The sequence below is a fragment of the Eulemur rufifrons genome, chromosome 3 (assembly GCF_041146395.1).
Source record: "Eulemur rufifrons isolate Redbay chromosome 3, OSU_ERuf_1, whole genome shotgun sequence".
Lineage (NCBI taxonomy): Eukaryota > Metazoa > Chordata > Mammalia > Primates > Lemuridae > Eulemur > Eulemur rufifrons.
Window position 1 is genome coordinate 92350445 of NC_090985.1, and position 24909 is coordinate 92375353.

Consider the following 24909-nt stretch of genomic DNA (forward strand, 5'->3'; position numbering starts at 1 on the left):
ACCTGTTAACAGAGTCTGACCCCTATTCCTGAGGGAGCCGGGAGCTATTTGAAAATAGAAATCACGTCAGGATGGGAATGATCACATCCAGAGTCACAGAGAGTTAAAGAGGACAGACCAATGCCTTGGAGCACGGAGGGTAGAACAGGCCACTGTAATGGTTTAGGGAAGAAATAATAGAATGGAGATAAAGAGTAAAAATGGAGAAAAGGAGATGGTCTAGAAAGACATTCTTTAAAAGGTAAACTTAATGAATGGAGTTAGAATATGGGTGCATATGAAGCATGAAAGAGGAGGAGGAAGCCAAGAAAATCTTCAACATCCAACTCTGGCATCTCAATGGTGTTACTCAGGTGGACAAACGTGTGTGTGTGTGTGTGTGTGTGTGTGTATGTGTGTGTGTTCTATATGTTGGGGGGCAGAAAGATGGGTGATGGTCTGGTTTTGCACATACTGAATTTACAGTGCCTGTGAACACTGAGGGAAAAAACCTAAAAAGAGGCTGAAAGATGTGAGGGAGAAGGTATTGGGTCACAGACCCCGGGGGGAGCAGAGCCTTTCCAGACCGGAGCAGCTGGGACAACAGGACACCCACATGCAAAAGGAGGAGGTGGACCCTTACCTCGTACCACACACAAAAGTCAACTCAGACGAGATCATAAACCTAAATGTAAGAGTGAAAACTAAAAACCTCTTAGAAAACACCTAAGAGTAAATCTTTGGGACCTTGGGTTAGACAATGCACCAAAAGCACAAGCAATAAAAGAAAAAAAATTGGTAAACTGGGCTTCATTAAAATTATACAACATTAAGAAGACTAGGAGTAAATACCTGCAATGATATTATCTGATATAGAACTTTTATCCAAAATATATAAAGAACTCTTAAAACTCAGTAATAAAAAGACAAATAATTTAAAAAATGAAAGAAATATTTGAACAGATATTTCTCCAAAATGATAGACATCTGGCCAACAAGCACATGAAAAGATGTGCTCAACATCATCAAGGAAATACAAATAAAACCCAGAAAACCAGAGTGGGATACCAATTCACAACCACTGGGATGGCTAACCACAAAGTCAGATAATAAACAAGTGTTGGCGAGGATATGGAGAAAATGAAACTAATACACCGCTGGTGGGAAGGGAAAATGGCATAGTCATTTTAGAAAACAGTCTAGCAGTTCCTCTAAGGGTTAAACATGGAGTTAACATATTATCTGCATAGAAATTCCACTCCTGGTATATACCCAAGAAAAATGAAAATACACATTCACACAAAAACTCACACACAAATGTTCATAATGACATTATTCATAATCGCCAAAAAGCAGAAAAAAACCAAATTTCATTATCAACTAGTGAATGGATAAACAATCCAGATTTCCAGTATCAAATGGTCAACGTGGTAAACTCATATAATGGAACATTGTTGGGTGATAAGAAGGAAAGAAAGTTACTGGTATGTGCTACAACATGGACGAACCTCAAAAACATTATACTAAGTGAATGAAGTCAGACATAAAAGATTATATATTGCATGATTCCATTTATATGAATTGTCTAGAGTAAGTCTATAGAGAAAGAAAATAGATTAGTGGTTTTCAAGGATTCCAGGGTAGGGGTGGGGACTAATCGCCACCGAGCATTGGGATCTTTTGGGGTGATGGAAATGTTCTAAACCCAGATTGTGGTTGTTACGGCCATACCACCTTGAATGTGCCCGATCTTGCCAGACTGTGCTGATAGCTACACATGATATGGTAAAGGCATTGAACTGCACACTTCAAACAGGTGGATTTTATGGTAAGTAAATCAGATTTCAATAAAGCTGTTAAAAATAAAAGTGTAGAGTAGGCCTCGGAGTGGATGGCTGGAACAAAATGCAGGCAAAGCCTCAAAAGGGACTCTCAGGTAGAATGGCTGGGTGCCCAGTGGTGACCTTGGCCGGAATTCTGATAGAGGCAGAGAAGGGGTAACAAGCTAGAAGCTGAAAAATAAGCAGAAAGAAAGGCAGTGGAGATAGCTGGAGTAGACTACACTTGTGTGGATTTTAGCTATGAAAAGAACAGTTACGTGTAGAATTGCAGCTACAGGGGTAAACAAATGATAGATTTTCTTAAAGACAAATGACTCGATCGATCATTCTCACAAGCTGTTTTAGGAATCAGTACCTGGGGAAAGAAGGAGGAGGAGGATGGAGCAGGACCTCAGAAGAAGTGGAGAGGGTAACGTCAAGAACAGGGGTAAAGGATTAGCCTCAGGAGCCAAGAAGCAGACAGCAGGACAACAAGGTGAAGACTACTGGTGCCAGATACACAGAAGAGAACCCAAAATATAAAGAATTTCTTTGTGTGCCTGGGGTTCTATAGGGAGTTAGTAATTAATGTTAATTCCCAATGTAAAGCACACATTATGTATACATCTTGTGAGCACTTTTACAAGGTGCTTTTTATGTGAACTTTATCATGCTTCTATAGAAAATGCGGACTCTTCACACCTTAGCAAACGTGGAACCTTTCCCTTCAGACTCAATAGTAATAGTGTGGGTTCGACGTAGGAGAATCTGATCAATATCTTCTTCACAGAATTTGGACCCTTCGTCCTCTTCATCCATGAGTGCACCATAGGCCCCTTTTCGTAGAAGATCCTCAATTTCTTTCTTGGAAAGCTGTTGTACCTGTTTTAGAGAAATATTTAAAAATATTCAAAATAATTTAGAATTATAATGTTTGTAGACTAAACAAAAGCCTCGTTTCTTTCAAAGACAGTAAACCTGAATTATCGCAAAGGAAAGTGTGACAAAATATGCTTAAAATACTGAGGTCGAAAACTAATCAGATACTGAATAATTTCTTACTGTTAGCTAAATAAAGGAAGGGGGCAGAATAAACAAGTGGTTTAAGCAAGTGTTGTTTTACCCCATTGGTAGCGTTTTCTCTTCCACTCATAGACTGCAGCACAGCTTTATCCAAACCCAGCTTCAAACTAGCCTTGTCGAACATTTCCCTTTCATAGGAATTTCTCGTAATCAGCCTGTAGATTTTCACAGATTTGCTCTGTCCTATTCTATGACATCTAGCCTGAGCCTGGAAGAAAAAGAAAATTAATGCTATTGCAAAGAACTGAATGTCTGTGTTTCCCCGCCTCCAAATTCATACGTTGAAACCCTCACCCCAGTGGCATGGTATCTGGAGGTGGGGCCTTGGGGTGATGAGGTCGCAAGGACGGAGTACTCACAAATGCGGTCAGTGCTGGGAAAAGGGGCCAGAGAGCCAGCTAGCTCTCTTTAGGCTACGTGAGGACACAGCAAGAAGACGGCTGTCCATAAATCAGGAAGAGGGCCCCCACCAAGAACCTGACCCTCCTGGCACCCTGATCTCAGACTTCCAACCTCCAGAGCTGCGAGATATAAATGTCTGTTGTTTAAGTCACCCAATTTATGTGGTGTTTTGTTATAGCAGCCCAAGCTGACAGCTACCGAAGACAAGACTCAACTGCCAGTTATAAGACCCTTATGTTCTAATAAATAAGTAGTACAGTTTAGAAGAGAGTTGAGATACTAAGAAATTTCTTCTTACAACACTAATAAATTGATGACTAGTTGGCTGATTTGCCCTCAGTCACGAGACACTGCCTGAGTGACGACACTTTATTGGTTGGAATGGGGATTCTCTGTCATAGAAGGACTTCAAAAAAACAAAATCAGAAAGATTTACTTGTGTATTTACCTGGAGGTCATTTTGGGGATTCCAGTCTGAATCAAAGATGATGCAGGTATCAGCAGCAGTGAGATTAATGCCTAAGCCTCCTGCCCTTGTGCACAGGAGGAAAACAAACCTATCGGAATCGGGTTTGGAGAACCTGTCGATGGCCGCCTGGCGAAGGTTGCCTCTCACCCGGCCGTCGATCCTCTCGTACGGGTACCTGGAAAGTACCAGTACAAACAAGGAGGCCTGACACATAGCTACAACATACCTGTTCCTTTTTTATTAACAGAGTATGATTTAACAGAAATAATTTCAGAGCAAATAGAGTTTCTTGTCGTTTTTTATATAATTGGTTGAATGACCAAAGATTAAATTTTATTTTACTTCCTCTCTAGTGAAAAAGCTAAACTCTGAAAATAGCTGACACCTCTCAAAGTAAGATAACAAACAATTTCAATTTGAAGTAAGAACTATTCTCCCCTAGTCAAATGACAGCAATGGGGGAAAAAAAATTTCCCACAAAAGTATGTACTGTCCTCTTGTAGTTGTCATATAAAATAATTGTCATGTACATGCACAGTTTTTAAAAAGACATGTGACACACTGTCCCCATTCCATCCCCTTTATCATAAATGTCACTTCTAGGTGAACCACTTGGAGCCCTGTGAAGGGCAAATTTTTTATTTCCTTTTTATTATTCTGATACGGTGGCCCTCACCGTCTTTGAATGAGGTAGTCTTCCAGTATGTCCAAGCAGCGCACCATCTGGGAAAAGATAAGCACCCTGTGGCCACCAGCCTTCAGTTTTGGCAGCAGCTTGTCAATCAGCACTAGCTTGCCAGCAGCCTGGATCATTGCCTGGAGCTGAAAATCTGGAGACTCTGCATTGTGTGTTTCTTTAAACTCTTCCAAAATTTTCTCTTCAGCACCTGCAGAGATTGGACAGCATAACGTGAACACTGTAAAAGGTTTTTATTACCAAAAACAATGAATTTGCTTTCAAAACCCACTGCAAACTGCAGAAACCAGAACACCACACTCTTGTTTATGAACAAGAATCCACCTACTTACTTGAAGTTGGGTCTACACAAAACCATGGACATACAAAAGGGATCAAACTTTTAAGTACAACACACTGAGGCATTTAGGAGGAAAATCACATTTTTCAACAAACGAATGTTTGCTGTCTGTAAAAACTGAATTTCAACAACAGACTGTCAAGCCAGAAGTGGCAGAAACAAGCCAAGGGCCAGATACCTACAAAAAATTTGGAACCTAAATTGCTAAAGAAATGAAGAACTGTTTACTAGCTGAATATAAACACAAACAACAAAATCTGTTCTAAAACAAAGGAATAAAGTCCTAACGGTTACAGTAAAGAGCAGTAGTTTGGGGCCATAGATACCTATTAATATAGCCAAAATGACTGCAAAAAGGGGTATTCACTTTCAAGATAATTTTTAGGGATATTTGTGTGGGACCTAAGCACGTATCTTCTACTGTAACCTCTGAATCTCTCTCCACATTTATTCCCACCTGATAACTTCTTAAGACACAAAAATTCTATCTTGAATTATACAAAGCGTTTAAAGCTTAAAGAAAACCCTCTAAGTGTTTGATACAAGACTTTTATGCTTAACCCTCTTTTTCTCATAGCCCTACATGGATTTTAGCTTGTTCAAAGACTTAGGTATATTAGACAGAAGCCTCAAGAAAACAACATCTTCTTAAGGAATGAAGCCCTACCACATCCTCCCCTGACCCCAAGCACACGCTTATGCAGTAAGCAGCAGGCTAAGCTTCCTTCAACTGCTTAGGTGGCTTAACTAGAATTATGCAGCACCGGTCTGGCCTCCTCCTGCCTCTGGGGTTAATCGGGACATAGCTGCTGTGCTCAGCTCCTCTCCCTAAAGGCGGAGGATGTGCTCACCTATTCTTCAGAAAACACAGACACACACACATCCTAATGGGATTATTTCCCAGCCTTACACTGTGCCAGAAATTTGACACTACTCTTCTTACCACTGGCTTAAATACGTGAACTAACTATAACAAAGATGGGGATACATTTTTAAAGGTTAGTTAGGCCACCACGGCTACTCAGTACTTCTGCAAGAAGCACAAGATGTAACAAAAGCACAATCCCATTTCCACTTTAAAGGTGCTTGGTGGAAATTACCTTGTGACACGGTCATATGGCATAAATACAGTCTGTTAATTATTAATCAACAAAGACCTTACTGAGAACAGATTAAAGTCACACAACGTCTTCCCAAGCACTAAGGCCTCCACAAAGCACACGAGTTTCTTATGACGGGGGACTGGCAGAAACACTGGCTCTGTCTGAACTGCCAGCCCCTCACTCCCTTTTCCACACGAATAAAAAGCTAATATTCAGAATTTTTCTTTAAGTATGAAAAAAAAAAAGCAAGAGTTTTATTAGGAAAAGCTAAAGAACAAAATGTTATTTAAGCGCATCAGCAAGAATGTCCTTCAATAAAGTTAAATAATGTTTCTCAAAATGTGAAAGTTAGAAACCCAGGTTCTAGATTAAGGACAAGAAGGCCCTCAAGAGACAGGGGAAATAGATTTAAGCCCATATGTTGCATTACGTTTTTGTTAAAGTTCGTTCTTGTTGTACAATACTTTATAAGCTTTTTGTAATTCAGAAATAGATTTTATTTTTATGATATTTGGATAATTATTTCTTGTACATGTTAAGATTATAATCCATAGTAAAATAAAGTATAATTTTTATAGTTTAAAACAAGTCAACAGGCAATGAATATTTTTCAACAATGAAATAATCATTTGATAAATGTCAGAAATGTTTGAATTTTAATAAAAAATTTAAGTATTAAAAATTTGGTCAAATTAGCAAGAAAAATTTAAATTTTTTTAAATTTTAAAATTATTCAAAGATGAGGAAAGTAACTTTTCTGCCTTTTAAATGTTGCCAATAATTTCTCATCTTATAAAGAATAGTGAAAAAGAAAAATACATTCTTTCTTACCTGAGAAAAACTACTGCTGAGTTAATCAATCCAGCTCTTTGTTATGGATTCAAGTCCTTAAGGTGGCAGCCAGTTTACATTAATAATACTTCATTTAAAAATAATATCAGCAAACATATTTCCTATATGATTCTCTTAACATTTTATTATGGCAACACTGAAGGAAAAAAGGTAGGGAAGGTGTTGGGGAGGAGGGCAATTTCTACCTTCTGATGTCATAGCCAAATTTTCAAGATTATCAATTAAAGATTTACCTTGATATTAGACTTATAAACATCAATCAGAAAATTAACAGGAAATGGGTTATGGTAAACCAAAACACTTTGTTGGTTCTGCCTTTAATTAAAGCATGGCTGGCACTACAGTTAAAAGTGTGTGTGTATCAAAATCATTTGAAGTAAGTGTGCACTCACTTCCAGCTTGAAGTCTTTTTCACTTCAACAGATGGTCACTGTCAGGGCAGTAACTGCAATGTCATCTAGCTATATAAGCCACCAACAAACAAGAAAATATTTTGTTCTTGAAGATCACCAGAAAAAAAAGAGTTACTAATTTCTCTCTGAAATTCATTTCACCATGTAAGCCTCACTCTTGTTTTCTTTTTGCTCCTCTTTCTCTACCCTGCCCCTGCCTCCACCGACAACCAACAATCACCAACTCTTAAATCTCCTCTAACCGGCAGGGGACCTTGGACACTTTTTACATTATTCTTGCCCTCACATTATGGAACCTAAAAATCGGAAATTCTATTCAAATAAAGCTTGGGGCAATAACACTAACCCCATTTATGTCACCCAGTTACTTTAACTTGCTTAACTTGTAGCAAGAAAAACTAGCAGAGGCTTATAGTGTGCCAAACAGTTCCAAGCACTTAAGTAAAAATATTAAGTCACATTAAAAATATTCTTCATTTATGAACAGTTTGTGTTCTACCATCACTTACAGATTTTTTTTCTTCTGCTGTGCTCCTGTTACTCTCAACTCATGCATATCGTTGCTTCTATTTTTCACAACTATGGAAATGTGCTTTGTTGAACTGAAGGTTAGTTTGATTGGGGGTGCTTTACCCTGCCACAATCAATACTAATTTCAATTTAATCTCCAAAATTAAAGAATTCTCTCTGAAATGTTCAATAAATGTTTCTGACGAAAATAAACAGTACTGTTTCAAACCTCTGCGAAACACAATGTCTGCAAAAGTTATCTGGGCAGTTGTACCCTTAGTTTGTGTATAAGTATTTTTTCATTACAATTTCCCAAAATAAAGGCATAAAGGACACCTGCTTAACAGATACTTCTTAAATTGTTGTAAGAACAGAAAAGCTGACCGACCTCAATGTGTGACCAATTAGAACAATTGCCACAGATGCCAAGCCTAAGAGGCTCTCAGCGAACAAATGAGCTACATAGGATGACCCTGGAGAGCAATCAGCCAAGGAAGAGACCCACCAGCTGTGTTTTGGGGGAAAACACCCCGATGCTCAATGCATGTAATTGACATGTGACCAGACAGGGTAAACTTGATGGAACAGGGGTGGCTATGTAACCACCATCACCGAGATCTCCCCTTTCACACATACCCTGCTGGCAGCATTCAAGCCCTTTTGTGAGTATCTCCTTTTCTTTTCTTCCCCCTTGGAGGCTATTATTTATTTTCTTTTTACCAGCTATTAAATGAAAAAATGTGTGTGTACATGCACACACGTGTCCTTTACTCACACCATCATTTGCCCTAAGCCCCAACTCTCTCTCTCCAACTCCGTGAACAGGCTTGGCTGACACTCACCGTATCACCCTCAAAAGCTCCTATATACATTGTGATTGGCAGGTTGGCAGAACTGAACATGTAATTATTGCACATGATACTCTCTTTAGAAGACAAAGCTAAAAACACAAAGTTTTAAAAAGAAATTCACAGATGTCACACAACAATCACTTCAACTGCTTACACTGGAGACTGCCTTCTAGGTGTGGACTACTCTATCTTTTAGAAAAAGGACTTCTGGATCTGAGGTGGCTGATAGGTGTGTAAATTGTTGAAGGGGGAAAGATTAGGAACTCTTTAAATTAGCTGTCCTTGAACCTCACAGACTGTGATAAAGACAAAGCAGGCTTTGCTCCTTCTTCCCTGGAACTGAACCTAACTGCATTGCCGGCCAGTTATCATTGCACACAAGTCCCCCAAATTCACTGCCATCACCTTCCTTTAATCCATGTTAACTCCTGCCTGGACTACAGCAATAGACTCCTAGCTGGTCCTTGTGCATGTCTGCTTTCCCTCCTCCCATTTTTTAAATATAATGTTGCCTGATGGGTCATGTTAAATTCTTTTTCTTACTTACATATTTATTTAGAGACGAGGTCTTGTCTGTTGCCCAGGCTAGAGTGCAGTGGTACAGTAACAGCTCACTGTAGTCTCAAACTCTTGCATTCAAGTGATCCTCTTGCCTCAGCCTCCTGAGTAGCTAGGACTTCAGGCATGTGCCACTAAGCCCAATTAATTTAAAAAAAAAAAATCTGTGTGTAGAGGTGGGGTCTCGCTGTGTTGCCCAGGCTGGTCTTGAACTCCTGGCCTCAAGGCATCCTCCTGCCTCAGTCTCCCAAAGTGCTAGGATTACAGGAGTGAGCCACCATACCACCCATCCCTGAATCCTATTTCTAATCATTGCTCAGCTCAAACACTATTCGTGGTTCCCCACCACCTACAGTTCCATGCACTAGCTTTTAAGCCCTTCCCTGCATATCTAAGGTACACTGTCCCACTGTTTCTTAACGCATGCCTTATACTTTGGGCAAGTTCTCCTTTGTTTTCCAGACTCTCTCTCTTTGCTTATGTTATTACTTCAGCCTCAATGTCCTTTCTACCCATGAAGGCTTATCTCAAATGCCATCTCCTTCTTAAAGCTTTCCTAATCTCAATCCCTCACCTAATTGAAGGCTCCTAGAGTGGAATGCTCACTTCCTATTGACCTTTGCATTCTCCAGAGTATCTTACACATCATAGGTGTGAAATATTTACCCACTTAATGATTTTTGAAAGTATATAATAGAGGTTTTAACCCAGATGAGTTATAACACAATGAACTCAGCTAAGAAAACAAGAGAGCCATAAGTTATCCATTAGTAACAGGGGAAAACTATTATTAAAGATTTAAGATAATCTCTCATTTCCAGGAAATAGAGGTGCTAAAGGCCTCTAGACTGAGAGGAATGTGAGGACATTTCTGATCAAAGGCTTGAGATAGCTGATAGCTGTCTGCCCACACCAAAGTTCGTCTTTAACTCCAATTTAAACACACACACATGCACACACCCTCAAGAAAACCTCAATCAGGGGTTATTTTCTCTTTAGCTATTGGCACTTCAGATGACTTCTAGCCATGGAACACCAATGCCTCCTTTCAAGCACAGAGAGGTAGGCGAACGGCAAGGTGAGATACCACTTCAGGGATTGCTGGGGCAATGATCACTCGCCTTCAGCCACTACGGTTGGAGGCATCACAGAGAATAGGAGGCTGGAGAAACCCACACTCAGTGGACAGGATATAGTAATGACTAAAGACCGTGAAATCATCTGTCTGGGGCCTGAAAGGGATTTCCGGTGCTTCAGTCATCATTTAAATAAGTTCACAAGCAGGGCGGGCTTACCATTGATAAGGTACGGATGATTGCAGCACTTTCGTAATTCCATCATAGTGTTTAAAAGGTTAGGTACATTAGCTTGTCCACCACCTTTGGAAAGAAACGTAAAATTCTTCTCAAGGATGGCTCGGTAATATTTCTTCTGAATGTTTGTTAGCTCAACTTCAATAATAGTTTCTTCTTTGGGGGCCAAGTTCTTTTCTACATCCTCTTTGAGACGTCTCAACATCATTGGCTTTAGAATAGCCTGAAGTTTTTGTACCTAAAAAAGGACCTTATGTAAATACTGGTATCATGATTTGCTTGCATGTTAAAACATTTTCTAACATGAAAAATCAAGATTATCTTATTCATTTACCATCCATTTTCATTTTTCAAAGCCTAAGAAAGGTATGAAGGTGCCAATCCTTCAGCTTTCATAAGAGAAGTGCATGAAGGTTGGATGATTCTATGTCAAATGGACTATTTTACCTATCCAGGAGTCCTGAACAGCCAGAAGGCTTGAAAAACACACAACAACAACAAAAAATCCAATTTATTCATTTAGCTTTCCCTTCTTTTTGTCTTAAGCCATAGGGATGATGAGGAAGAGGGATAAGACAATGTCATGGGAGTGCTCTGCTTCTGTTCTCTTCCCTCCTAGGTAGAGCTAAAGAATGAGAGAAAGTGAGCCTAGAGCTATACAGTCCCTGAAACAACGAGCAAGCAAGAGATCTCTCTCCTTGGTTCTCTTTTCTGTTGATTGGCAATAGGATATAGTACACCATATAGTTCTATGTTAGAAAAGAAAAACAAAACAGACTTCATTCTGGACTAAGCTAAGCGGTTTTAGATAGTAAGTTGGCGGAGGGGGTACACAAAGACCAAGATTTCAAGCCTATCTCTCATATTTATTTCAAATACAGCACACAAAACATAATAACTAATACCCATGTAACTCCTACAGTGTATAAAATGACCAACCACGTTTGAAACGCAATCCATCATTTGTTTCTCACAGAAATACTGTGGGGTAGTTATGCCTCATGTATTTAAAATGAAAATATGTAGGTTTGAAGAAGTACATGCTTCAGAAATAAGAGTACAAAACTCCAGCAGGCAAACCGCTCTACAAACTTCAGTGGCTCCTGACACTCTCCCCAAAAGTACATATACACAGCAAAACCACCAACCCGAAGAGCACAGCAATCTCTGAAAATTATATCAATAGGTACGTAACCTCTCTATAAATCTCAACAGTCCTTCTCAAGAACAAACAAATAAACAAACAAGAAATCTTCATAATGATGACTTGGAAAGTCCAAGGAATGGATATATAAAGTTCTGTTCATTAGATGAGAAAAAACTGTGATATAATTTACATTTTAAAATAATGTAAATATTAATGCTTTGCCATTTCATGGGTTAATCGTCAATTTTATGACTAAAATACAAAGCAAAGATGATAAGTACCTGCTCTTCTGTTTTTAGATCACCAAATTCCTGCATAAAGGTGGTTTCTGAAGGGAAGCGACTTGGTTCCAAGAAATGAAGCAAGCTAAAGAGTTCTTCCACAGTGTTCTGCAGCGGGGTTCCTGTCAGCAGCACTTTGTGTTCCTACGGTAGTGCAAGGAAAGCAGCTGATCAAATTGTAGCAAAAAGAGTTTCTTAAAACCAAAGCTTTTTACCAGATATCCATCTTTCTACTTCTACTCATCAGTGTTAATTCAGCATCCACCCTATGCGAAGTATAGAAATTAAACATGAAGACGGAGCTACAAGAACATGGCTCCTGCTTCAGATAAATAGGTACGTGGAGGGTCCTCCCTAGGACTCTACAGACTCCTTAAAAGTGTCGTGCCATTTTGCTTCTTCCTGGGGTTACTAGGTCAATATTTTAGTGCCATGGCTTGCTCAGTCCCCTAAGTCTCAAATGCTTTTTCCCCACCAGTTTTTCAAAATCCCTAGACTCAGATAAATCGCACATGCTTCTTTCTGCTCTCTATATCAACAGTGCTCTCATCTCTCCATCTGCTTCCTGCATGACTCACTTTAGAGACAAAAGAAGTTCTTCTACATGCAACAGTGTATGAAAAACTATTTTGTTCTACAAAAATTTCCAACTAGCAAAGAGGTCAGCTTGGTTTTAAAATACCACAATCACTTTTTTTTAATCAGATGCTATTTATAACTGTCTCTTTGAACCAGGTTAGGTATTTCTTTAATTAATTCTTCCTGTTTACGAGCTCATTCCCAGCTTTCCCCATGCAGTCTTCCCCTGTCCTTCGATTTCTATAGATGCAACACGGAGGGGCTGTTTTACAATGATCAGTCTTAACAATAGTGAGTTTATTAATCTTAAGAGCCTTGTTATTTTCTACTTTGGCCATTCGTTGTATAGCACAGCTAATAAAACTATTTCAGAAAGTAATTATATCTTCTAGTAGTTTCAAAAGCAATGTTCTGACTTAGAATCTGACAAGACTTGGTTGCCAGAGTATATGCTCAGTAAATACTAGATGAATGATGTAAGAACATGCTAATTTTCTTAATATCTACCAAGTCTTATCTGTCAATGAAGCTATTTGAATGTGAGGTGAAGGAGTTCAATATGCTTTTATTCTTCCTTTTCTCCCCTTTGAATAGAGTTCTCTGATTGAGGAAGTTACACTGACCACCATCATCCTCAGACTCATTGAATTCAAAAAGAGTAAGGAATTTGCAAATCAATTCAAGATTTTCTAATGTATAACCATACTGGTAGATAACATGGGCCACAATCCCGTACATTCCCAAGTCCTGAATTACTTTACCCAAGAACTTTTTAAAGTAGCATTACAGGTTCAAGAAAGAGTTACTGCAGTAGAAAAGCATTTCTATTGTATTGATATTGTCTTGATTGTCTCCCAGTTTTTCCATATTTTTTAGTGCTGAGTTAAATTAAGTCCTGAATGCCTAACCAAATACTTTAAAAGTTAAATCCTTTTTAACTTATTAATTTCAAAATAAATGCATTCAAGAAAAGGAAAGAACTCCTTTTCTATGCTGTTTCCTTTCAATGGCTGTTTAACAGCCAGTTATACCAAATTATATTAATACATATAGCTCTTTTATATAGTTGCCTATGAGCAGTGGAATAAAACTAGGTTCCAATTAGAAAGTAATGATTAAAAATATACAATTAATATACACACAGTATCACAAAACAGCATGTAAGAAACTCAGGCTGTGGAGCTTATCACCTCCAACTATGCCAGAAGACATACTTTCGCCTTGAAAACGTTACCATGCTTTTTATCTCTGATGGAGTGCTGTCCATTTAATTTCATTTCAGCAGACTCTTTAATTTGTGTGGGACCTCCTGACAATGAAAGATGAGATAATAGAATCAATGAAGAACTACTCTGACCTCCACGGCACACCCTCCTTTTGGTGAGGGACAAGGAGATGGCTTTACTTCCCCAGAGCTCCTGTGGAGGAAGACGGTGACTGCCCCTCAAGGTATCATCTTCACATTTTCCCCGTGTCTGGAGAGTGAAGACACTCATTGGTCTTCCTTTTCTGAGAATGCACCTGGAGCCAATCCTCATCAAACGCACTTTGACCAGAACTCAGTCTAATGCAGGTAACAGTTCCTAATGACCTAAACCATAGTAGGATGTAACTACTAGTTGCTCTTTTGACTATGAATTATTCAAGGAAAGAAGAATACAAAGAGGCAAGTATACCAGTTCTCATGATGCTTATTTGAAGTAAGGATTTAAAAACCAGGCAACAGAGCTGTTCTCAACTGGACAAATACAATTACACTCTGAACAACAACGTATTCCATCTTGAAAACATCTCTTCTGAGATAAAGATTCTTGATCATCAGAAAAATAAATATTCTGTTCATTTGCTAATCAGAGCTTCCCAGCTGGTGAGCCAAGAATGAGTGTGTGCTAAGTCCTTGGGCCCCCCTCGTCCCTAGACAGGTCCTCTGTGGCAGTGAGCAGCCTTCTCTGCATACCCCAGTGTGGCATACAAATATTATCATTTTCTGTATCTGCCATTATGTGAAAAAAGTTTAGGAAACACTGCAATATGTAACTCAAAATTATCTGGATAACAGATTCTAACCCATTAATGAAATGTTAGTATAAATAATAGAAAATTCTTTGAAGTATCCTAATGACAATTAGATTGTTTGATGTTGATAGAGTTAAACTAATTGGTACTCACCAATAAAGAACTGTTTTACAATAAGAATCTGCTATTTGGGAAGATATGAACTAATAATGGAAGACAACTTAGATAAACTTAATTGTATGACTTAAAATAAATAAACTTAATTGTTTAAGCCTTCAGGAAATGGTGATATAACTATCTTAGTGGAAAACTGTGAAGGTGGATCCCTACTCAGAAAATGTATTCAGATAGATCATGAGCATTAGCACTTACTTGCAAACACAGGTTTATTTTATTTTATGTTATTTTATTATCCTTTTTGAGACAGAGTCTCATTCTGTCACCCTGGGTAGAGTGCAGTGGTGTCATAATAGCTCACTGCAACATCAAATTCCTGGGCTCAAGCCATCCTCCTGCCTCAGCCTCCCAAGTAGCTGGGATTACAGGCACAAGCCACCACGCCCAGCTATTTTTTTTATTTGTAGTAGAGAAGAGCTCTCACTGGTGCTCAGGCTGGCCTTGAACTCCTGAGCTCAAGCAATCCTCCCACCTGGGCCTCCCAGAGTGCTAGGATTACAGATGTGAGCTGCCTCACCCCACCAGGTTTACTTCATTTTCATGCTAAAGTATCACTTGGGGAGACCAAATGCTTACTCATCTCTTCAAAACTATTCACTATTTCCAAGTGCTCTTACTTGTTTTGTGGCTTGGCCACCAAACTGCTTTGAGAAACTGCTTTAAGAAAAGTCTTAGGATAGCTTTAATAATAATTCATTAAGGCAAAAATGGGAAATCTCATCCTAAACAGGATAATTCAGTCAGAGTTCTTCCTGTAAGCAAAACTAGATTTGGTTTGTTTTTAATTAAAAGAATAGCTGGCTAATCCAATCCCCCTAATTTAAGAATAAAAGAAGCCATTGCAAAGAACCAGCTGCAACAGAAAGCTTTTAGGTGTTCTTTTTGGTGGTACCAGTCCCAGTCATCAGCTAAAAATTTATAGCCATGAATATATAGAATATTCCTTCCCATCTCAAACTCTCAGTTAAGAAGATTTTTCTACAGAAATCATCATTTAGGGATTTTAAAAACGTTTTTGTACCTTTGTGAAACTCATCAAATCATCCAACACATGCTAAAAGACAAGAATTTTGCTTTCAAAAAATGTACATTAAAAATGAAAAACAAGTGATCACAACCACATTGTAAACTATGGAGTGGAAAGAGGAACGAGGATGACTGAGGTCATGTAGTAATTTCTACTAGGAAATGATACACATTGTAGAGTGGGATGGAAAAAAAAAATCAATCAAATTCTAATATTCCTACAATGTGTTATTCCATGATACTCCTGCTGAAAAAAATCTAGAAAATCTCATCAGGAAGACCTGATCATCTCTCGGGAAGCTGGTAGAGTATGGGATAGGTGTGGTATAAAACTTCAGATCAAATTTGAGGTCTTGTAATTCCCCAAACTTTTAAGTGTCTATTCAAACTAACCAATTCCCGATATCCTACCCAACTTACTGAGAACTTGCACCTGCAAATCCTATGGCCCCCAATATGGCAAAACCGAACAGCCCTGGAACATAACTGGATTATCATCACTGATGTAAATTAAAGCTTGGCCCAACACTTAATGAAGTAGCTATACAGGTTAAGTATTCCTCGTCCGAAATGCTTACGAGCAGAAGTGTTTCAGATTTCAGATTTTTTCAGATTTTGGAATATGTGCATTTATACTTACTGGTTGGACATTCCAAATTTGAAAATCCAAAATCTGAAATGCTCCAATGAGCATTTCCTCTGAGCATTATGTCGTTGCTCAGAAAGTTTCAGATTCTGGAGCATTTGGGATTTGGGATTTCTGGATTTGGGATGCTCAACCTGCATTTATGAACAAAAGTGTAAAGCAAACACTTGAAACTTCAATTCAGTGAAAATATATCATGATTATACTTTGCTATTATACAACTGTTTAAAGACACCAGCAAACAATGTAAGAATCAAGAAGGTAAGAGCACTTCTGAGTAACTGAAAGTTCAGGAGAATATATCACAATATTTGACAAGTTTTGCAAATGCCATTCACAGGCATTAGTCAAATTCAGAGCAGTGGAATTACCAAGTTAGTAACAATTCTATTCAGGTTCAATGCAATCACCAATATGAGCACTGACCAAGTCCATCATCTTGAGTCCCTCCAACAGCTTGCAGTTCCTATTCTTCAGCCTGTGGGCTTCATCAATGACCACGCAGCGCCATGGAATATTCCGCAGCTCAGGACAATCAGTCAAAATCATCTCAAATGTAGTGATGATGGCATGAAACTTATAGGACCCCTTTATCACTCGACCCTACAAGAACAACTTGGAATTATTATTAAGCATGAATGATTACATTAATAACTTTACGGATGAGTGAAGAGCATAAAACATATGTATTTATCTCTTTCCACGACCCTTTATTTCAGGGGACACACAATCTGTGTTCCTTATTTTGGACATTTTAAGCTGTGTTACGGTAAAACACTTTTTATAAAATTCTAAAATAAAAAAAAAGTCACATAAAACTTAAGATAATTTTCCAAATCTAAAGATAAATACAGGTAGAGATCTCAATATTTTTCTCCTTTAATTATTTAATTGTAGAATAGATTTTATACTTAAAACAAACATACGCATAAAACCCAAAATTCTGTCATATTTCCAATTACAGGACTTCCACTTACTACCTATAGCTTAAAATTATTTTAGCACATATTATTCTTTCTTTTCACGTTGTTTATAGCACTTCACTGTCGATATCATATACTAAGTGCACACAGGTAACTGGAATAAGAAAAGCAATTGCGGCCGGGCCCAGTGGCTCCTGCCTGTAATCCTAGCACTCTGGGAGGCTGAGGCGGGTGGATCATTTGAGCTCAGGAGTTCGAGACCAGCCTGAGCAAGAGCGAGACCCTGTCTCTACTAAAAAATAGAAAGAAATTATATGGACAGCAAAAAATATATATAGAAAAAATTAGCCAGGCATGGTGGCGCATGCCTGTAGTCCCAGCTACTCGGGAGGTTGAGGCAGGAGGATCGCTTGAGCCCAGGAGTTTGAGGTTATTGTGAGCTAGGCTGACGCCATGGCACTCTAGCCCAGGCAACAGAGTGAGACTCAAAAAAAAAAAAAAAAAAAAAAAAAGAAGAAGAAAAGTAATTGCTACTATTAATGACAGCCAAAGTATAAATTCTTCCCTTTGGATGTATTTCATTCAATGTGTCATACATTTCAAGGACTTTTTACATGCTTAATATTTTTCACTTCTAGTAACAGGGTAATAAAATATTCTTTCTATTCACATTTAATACGACCACTTTTTGTTTAGTTCTCTCTTAGGCTTGCAAAATAAAACCAATTAACATATCAATACATCAAATAGATTTCAGTGGTCAAAGTAAAAAATTTCATTCTTTCTAATAATCAGAATGATCAAAGCCTTAAAAATAAAGAGCTGCCTTCATAAATGTAGAAAGATAACACAAACATAAATTCAGTAAGAAATCTAAAGCAAACCTCTCAGTTTAGCAAAATCCAGACCTTCCCAACCCACCCTTTTAATGCCTTACAATACACATAGTAAGCACAAGGAATAGGACCTGTGAAGTTTTACCTGGGGATCTTTGAAGTACATTTCATACAACTGAATGGTCCGACGACTAGCTTGACTCCCATGATACACAACCACGTTCAACTCTGTCCAGGTTCGGAATTCCCTTTCCCAGTTGGGGATTGTGGACAATGGGGCAATTACTAAAAAAGGGCCATGGATTCCTTTCAAATATATCTCATAGAGAAATGTAATGGACTGGATAGTTTTTCCCAAACCCATTTCATCTGCTAAAATGCAGTTTCGCCTTTGGGAAGGAAATGAGAAAAGGTTAATGAGTATAGACATTAGACACTGCTGTCTTTTCACAAAATACATACTATTATCCTCACAGAGGCATATCTATATGGTTTTATTCAAAACATATATTTTTAAACAAAATTCTCTGATAAATAAAAATTACTTCTACATGCTTCTGTCAATCTCTGTATTAATCTTTGTTGAATAAATATTAAGCATATTTCTAATGCTTGCCTTTTAGAAAATTCTTATTGGAGAGTTAAAACAGTAAGTTCTTTTTGATTTATATCTTCAATAACTACAAAAGAACAGAGCTACAGACATTTTTAAAAGTGAAGAAAAACATGTTCTACATACATGTTGTACCAATTGAAAAGTAGCCAGTTTACTCCCTCCAACTGGTATTCCCTGAGTTTGTTATTGTTTTTATACTCCCTGGAACTCTCCGATTTCTTCCAATCATCAGCAGGAGGTCGCTCCTGTTTCAAATACAGTAAATCTCATTAGTGGCTTCTCAAAGACCACACTGCTATGCTATTTTCAAATTAGATCATATACCACGAGCCAATCCTTACCACACGCCCTGTTTCCGGCTCCCTGGACATCAGTTTCTCAAACTCTTCGATCTTTCCTTGATCTATGTCCTGCCTCAGCTCCCATGTGCTGTCTTCGTAAGGAAGTGAGCACCACTTCACCAGATAGTGAGTCACAGGCTGGGCGAGGTTTAAAGAAATCAGAATTGGATTCATTTGACCAAATAGATATTTACATATATTAAGCACAAACATGTGTTCTACGTCATTTACCAACAGACATTACCCCAGCATCAGTAAGACTGAATGGATAGAAATTTTAAAACTATGACCATTAATTAATTGTCCCTAATTAGAATCTCAAGTCTGAACTGGAAACAGTATTACTGGGTATTGTCAGAAAAAATTAACTTTTTATCTAAATCACTGGTAAGCCATGTTCAAAAGCCAGAACTATATAGAAAGAAATAACTAGCAAATAGCAAAGCTGAATTTGAGCTTTATGCTAATCTGTGCAAATCATTCATCAAGTGTCTCGTTTAGGCTATAAGGTAAATCATCTTGGCATATTTAAATGTTTACATAATTGGCTAGTTTCCCAAAGAATGAGAAATAGACTTAAATTTATTAGGATCTCTACCTTTTCCTTAAACAGAGTGATACTGTTTGTATCCAATCACATTAAAATAATGTATTTGAGCTCTAGAAGATTGGAGGGCAAAATATTTTGGGTAATGCAGATCAATAGGATTTTCTTTCCTCTAGAAAACACTTGAGTTTGTCGACCTTCATTTCAGGACCAAAGGACACTGACCTGGTTGTGATATTAAAAATATTTGTACACAATATGCTATGAAATAAATATTTTTAAAGTACAACTAAGCAAAACTAGAAAAGTAAATATCATGTTATGGCATGGTCTTTGAAACATCATGGAGTTTCATGATATAGAGTCTGGAGTAAAAAGAGAATTCTTTGTAGACTCTCCCTAGATAAGCAAGAACAAACACTTCATGTAAAAAACTCAGTTTACAAGCAGAAGCTAAGAATGAGAGAACTCATGGTGGGTGGGCACATCATAACCAAGGGACAATGCTCAGAAGTCACTAGACTTGTCTTTATTCTTCCTTCCCTATCAAATGTCCTTTACAACCTCATAGGGTTTTGCAAAGCAACATGAGAGTGCCGAGACTGGGATCTCATAAAGAAAAATATTTTCGATTATCCTCTGTGCACCACATTAAATGAAGTTCATCAACTTCACTAACGATGTCCAATGCTAAATAATATTAAACTCCATTCTGCCACAAGAGCACTCTCAATTACACAAAGACACTTTGTGCTCTACGATAGATTTATACCAAAATGTACTGAATTCCTTATCTATCATATTCTGGAATTGTGCAAAAAGTCAATGTATTTGTTACATATTGAAAATTGATTTTTTTAAAAAAGAAAGCTCTCGGACTAAACAGACAGTGTAAAAAATAATAACATAAGCTATTACTAAGTCATAAAACTGATAATAAATTAATAAGTTTCAGTTAAATTTAGAGCAAGTATGTCACAACTCAAGGCTATGACCAGGACCAGGTCTAGGATTCTACCATGTTTTCCAAAGAGAAATACGAACTGCGTGAATCACCACTTTGTAACACAAATGATTTCCTGTTACCTCTCCCCGGTCATCTGTGCTACGTGCAAAGTCCATTATCCGGTCAACCTCCACATAATCTGGATTAAAAAGCTCATCCTCAATCTGCACCAAAGGAAAAAAAAAAAAAAGGTTAAAATGTTTGTTTATTTCCTAAGAGGAAACACTATTTCACTTTTCACGAGGCAATAATATTTTGGGTCACAGCAATATAAAATTTATATTTGGCAAATTCTATTATATTAACTGAAATGGTACAATTTAGTAAAATCATTCCCCATGAGGAAATCAGATTTCCTAGACTTTGTTAACGGGGTCTTTTAATTACTGTGTGAAACCTTTTACTGTGAGAGAATGTTTAAGAATATTTTAAATGAAGTGTGAAATTACAATTCACTAATGAGCAATCCAAAAGGCTTATGGCATGCAATGCATTTAGCATTCTTGAAACTACAGCTTGCAATAAAGAATCAGAGTCATGCACAGTAAATGCTACTGGAGTCTAATAAGTACTGGAGTTGTCTGATGCTTTATAGCATCGTTTATAGAATGTTATTCAAAAGCTAGAAACACTAAAACCAGATTTCATATTTTGGCGCGAACAGAGTTTACATGACAATGTTTGGTAGTTTTTGTCACTCAATATTAGTACCTCATTTAGAATAGTAGTCTTCATTAATCTAAGTGTTCTAATGATTTATTTGTACAGATCATAAGTGTTTAGGTAAAAGTATTAAAAATAAAGAAATGAGGCCCAAATAATCAGGTTATTGAACCAATATATTAACAATCTTTACAAAAGTAAAGTACTACTGTTAGCCTGTAAGGGTGTCTCAGAAAATAATAGAATATGGCTCAAAAGAAAGTTAAAGACTAAGCTATACTTGAAAGAAGTAAGGGTCAGATAAGTTTCAGATGTTAGAAAACAAAATACACATTATTACATGCTCCTATAGATTTATCAACAATACCAGGTCATTAAATATGAAATGTCTGATTTCAAATCAAAAGCATAGTTTATTATATCTCAAACAAGAGGCAGTACAATTAATCAAAGTATGTGCCTAAACTATCAACAGTTTTGCCATCTTAATGGTAGCTTGTTTATGCCAGCAGCAAAAAGCCCGGAGAGCGACTGGTGATGAAATCGCGAAAGGCGTTTTCCACAGCTTGTTGAGAATTGAATATTTTTCCTTGCGAAAAGTGGTCCAAAGCCTGGAAGAAGTGGTAGTCAGTTGTTGTGAGGTCTGGTGAACACGGTGGATGACAGAGAGTTGCCAAGTCCAGCTGCTATAGTTTGAGCAGCACTGTTTGTGAGATAGGTGGTTTATCGTCGTCTTGCAAGAGGATTGGCCTGTCTTTATTGACCAATCTCGGCTGCTTCATCACAAGAATCTTCATCATTTTCTCCAATTGGTTGCAGTAGACATCCACTGTATCCAATGACCAGGTTTCATGAAGCTGTGGTGGATAATACCAGTGCTGGACCACCAAACAGACACCATTAGCTTTTTTTGATGAATATTTGGTTTTAGACTATTTTTTGGCACTTCATCTTTATCCAACCTTCGTGCCAAACACTTGCAACTGTCAAAAAGAACCCATTTTTCATCACGTGACAATAAAGTGTAGAAATGGTTTGCCTTTATCGTGATGGCAGAGAAAGGCAAGCTTCAAGAGGATTTCTCTTCTGATGCTCGTTTAATTCATGCAGAACCCATCTATCCAGCTTCTTTACCTTGCCAATTTGTTTCAAATGGTCCAATATTGCTGGAATAGTAACATCAAACCTTGCTGCCCATTCACACATAGGTTGAGATGGATTCGCTTCCACTACAGCTTTCCACTCATCATTATGCACCTTGGTCTCAGGTCACCCATGTAGCTCATCTTGAAGATTAAAATCACCAGAATGGAACTTCTCCAAGCATTGATGTACTGTACATTACATTAGCCACATCCTTCCCAAACACTTCGCTGATATTTTGAACTGTCTGTGCTGTCTGTTCCCCAATAGAACTCATATTTGAAAATAAGACGAATTTTTGACTTATCCATAGTTTCACAAAAATTTCTCTAAAAAAATTTGAAAGATAATCACAAGCCAAAATGTGTGCTTGCAAGACTGAGGTTGTACCTTCACAATAAACATAAAACAAGAAGTGTCAAAGTGAAATGTCAGAGATATCAACTGTCAAACTTAGTACTTAAGGAAATTGGACATTTCATACTTAATAACTTTAATATAATGGTGTTAAAATACTTTGCAAAAGGCATACTCAAGGTCACTTAGACACCATTCTTAACCCTGAACTGCAGGTTGAAAAAGAAAAGCAGTTCAGTCATAGTCTGCTCAAGGAGAACAATCATTCTCTGGCTACTGTGCCCATTTAAAACACTCAGTTGGGAAGCTTTCAACTCTGAATTATGTAACTAGCAGAAATACAAAAACGTATTTCAGCTGCCTCAGGCTTTTACACAGAGGTGATCAGTAAGGCAAAAAAAAAAAAAAAAAAAATCCACTGAAATGTTCAATTAATATATAAAGTGTTAATATATTAATGCACTGGCTTTGTTAAGATTCTAGATTTAGGTAAACAATATATACATGTTATTCATATATAGCATAAACGCTAAAATTTTCCACAAACTAGGTTTTGGTGGCAAAAGCTCTCTTTAAGACATCTTGTCCTTAAACACCATATTTCATATTCAGTGCTAAATTAAAATCCTTGACTTTTCCTAAACAGTTCTACCTTGTGAGTAATTTATAGCATCATGCATGTGATGAAATTTCCAGTTTAAACGATCTTTTTGAATAGAGATTTCAAGTGCAGCAGACTTATAAGGCAGCCTAAAGTAAAACAAAGAATGTAAAAGCAGCCGTAACAGAAAATACCGAAGTAGCAGAGCTATGGAAAACCTCAAGCCATGATCATTTATGGGATAAAACAAAAAGGGGTATGTGCATGTACACGTGTGTGTGTGTGTGTGTGTGTGTGTGTGTAAAAGAAAGGGAGGAAGGGGACTGTTACCATTTTCTGATAATTTCCATTCAGGACAGAACTTAAGATTTCCAGTTGCCAAGTTACCAGCTAGATAATGTATTTCAATCCTGGTACAGGCAACTCACACAGACAGACCTGAGATCAACAGGCTGTGTAACTAGGGCCAGGCACAATTCACTCAAGAGTGTGACTACAGGAAACTGAGTCCAAATAAATTTAATAAACAGGACCAGGATTTAAGGACAAGGGGAAAACTACCATTGTGCTTTTTCCTTTTTCCCTCCCACTGACCCACACAAAAGGTCAGCAGAACATACGGTGTCTCTTTTTAAAAGGAAGCTAATGATTTCAACTAGTCCAGTGTCAGGAAGATTTAACTTTGGTTTCACTATGAAGGGCATGAAAAATAGAACCTGATAGTACTTCCCCCAAAACCTCCCCTTCAAAGAAAGAATCTTTTTAATATTCTGGAAGATGTAAGAATTGAGTCACATTCAAGTAACTCCATTCCACTCAGTGCAAACCGCTGCATTGCCAAAACAGATGAACACTAACAGTAACAGCGGTGATGATACAGACATGTGTCTAGGAAAAGAACCACCTCACCATCTCCCATCAAATACAGACTTTACCATCTGCCTGCTAGGATCATGGAAATCAGATCCCAGGAGAACACAAGCTTGTCACCTGATATTATGAGGATTTTATGACATAAAAGTACTAAACGCTCATCTGTCCCACTCTCCTCATCTCCAAAAAGAGGTAGCAGTGCAAAGTAGTTTGTTAAACAGGTATCATTTTGCATCAAATTTCATACTTCTTTACAGTTTACATTTTGTTAACTCTTATGAAAAGAGGAACTAATAAATCAGCAAGTCTTATCTTTCGATGTTAGGGTTTTTCTTGTATCTGAGGCTATAAGTAAAGCAAAATTGGTGATCAGAAGTCCAGAGATTCCAGGAAACAGCTTGTGAAAGCATTTTTAAAATGTAATTGACTATGGGGGGATTAGGGGGAGATCTGGCAGTTCTTACAAATGCAGATTTTCTCCCCTGCTCTAGCTATTTTCGCTGTCTTGCTGTAACTGATAACCTAGGATAAAGGAGCACAGGCAAAATATTATACCAGCTTCTATACCACAGCCTAGCATTTGTGAAAGCAAATTTAGTGAACTCTGTGATTTAGGCATCGTCTTGAACAGAATACATTTGCCACATAACTTCCCCATAGAAGTTAAACTTTCATGTCTTAGAATTTGTGCTTAATATTTACTATAGCATTTTTAACCTGCTAAATTTCAATAGAACTTTC

General features: G+C 37.7%; 1 protein-coding gene across 1 annotated transcript in view; it reads right to left on the reverse strand.

Annotated features, from left to right (window-relative positions):
* CHD7 (chromodomain helicase DNA binding protein 7) overlaps nt 1–24909 on the reverse strand; it is a 184863-nt gene that overhangs the window by 24639 nt on the left and 135315 nt on the right. The window contains exons 9-19 of the mRNA XM_069465576.1: nt 20612–20695; nt 18979–19116; nt 18761–18882; nt 18167–18410; nt 16689–16865; nt 11819–11962; nt 10373–10628; nt 4430–4640; nt 3733–3928; nt 2923–3090; nt 2502–2681 (exon numbers count right to left, since the gene is read on the reverse strand). Coding sequence (XP_069321677.1) covers nt 2502–2681; nt 2923–3090; nt 3733–3928; nt 4430–4640; nt 10373–10628; nt 11819–11962; nt 16689–16865; nt 18167–18410; nt 18761–18882; nt 18979–19116; nt 20612–20695 — 1920 coding nt within the window. The remainder of the gene's footprint in view (nt 1–2501; nt 2682–2922; nt 3091–3732; nt 3929–4429; nt 4641–10372; nt 10629–11818; nt 11963–16688; nt 16866–18166; nt 18411–18760; nt 18883–18978; nt 19117–20611; nt 20696–24909) is intronic.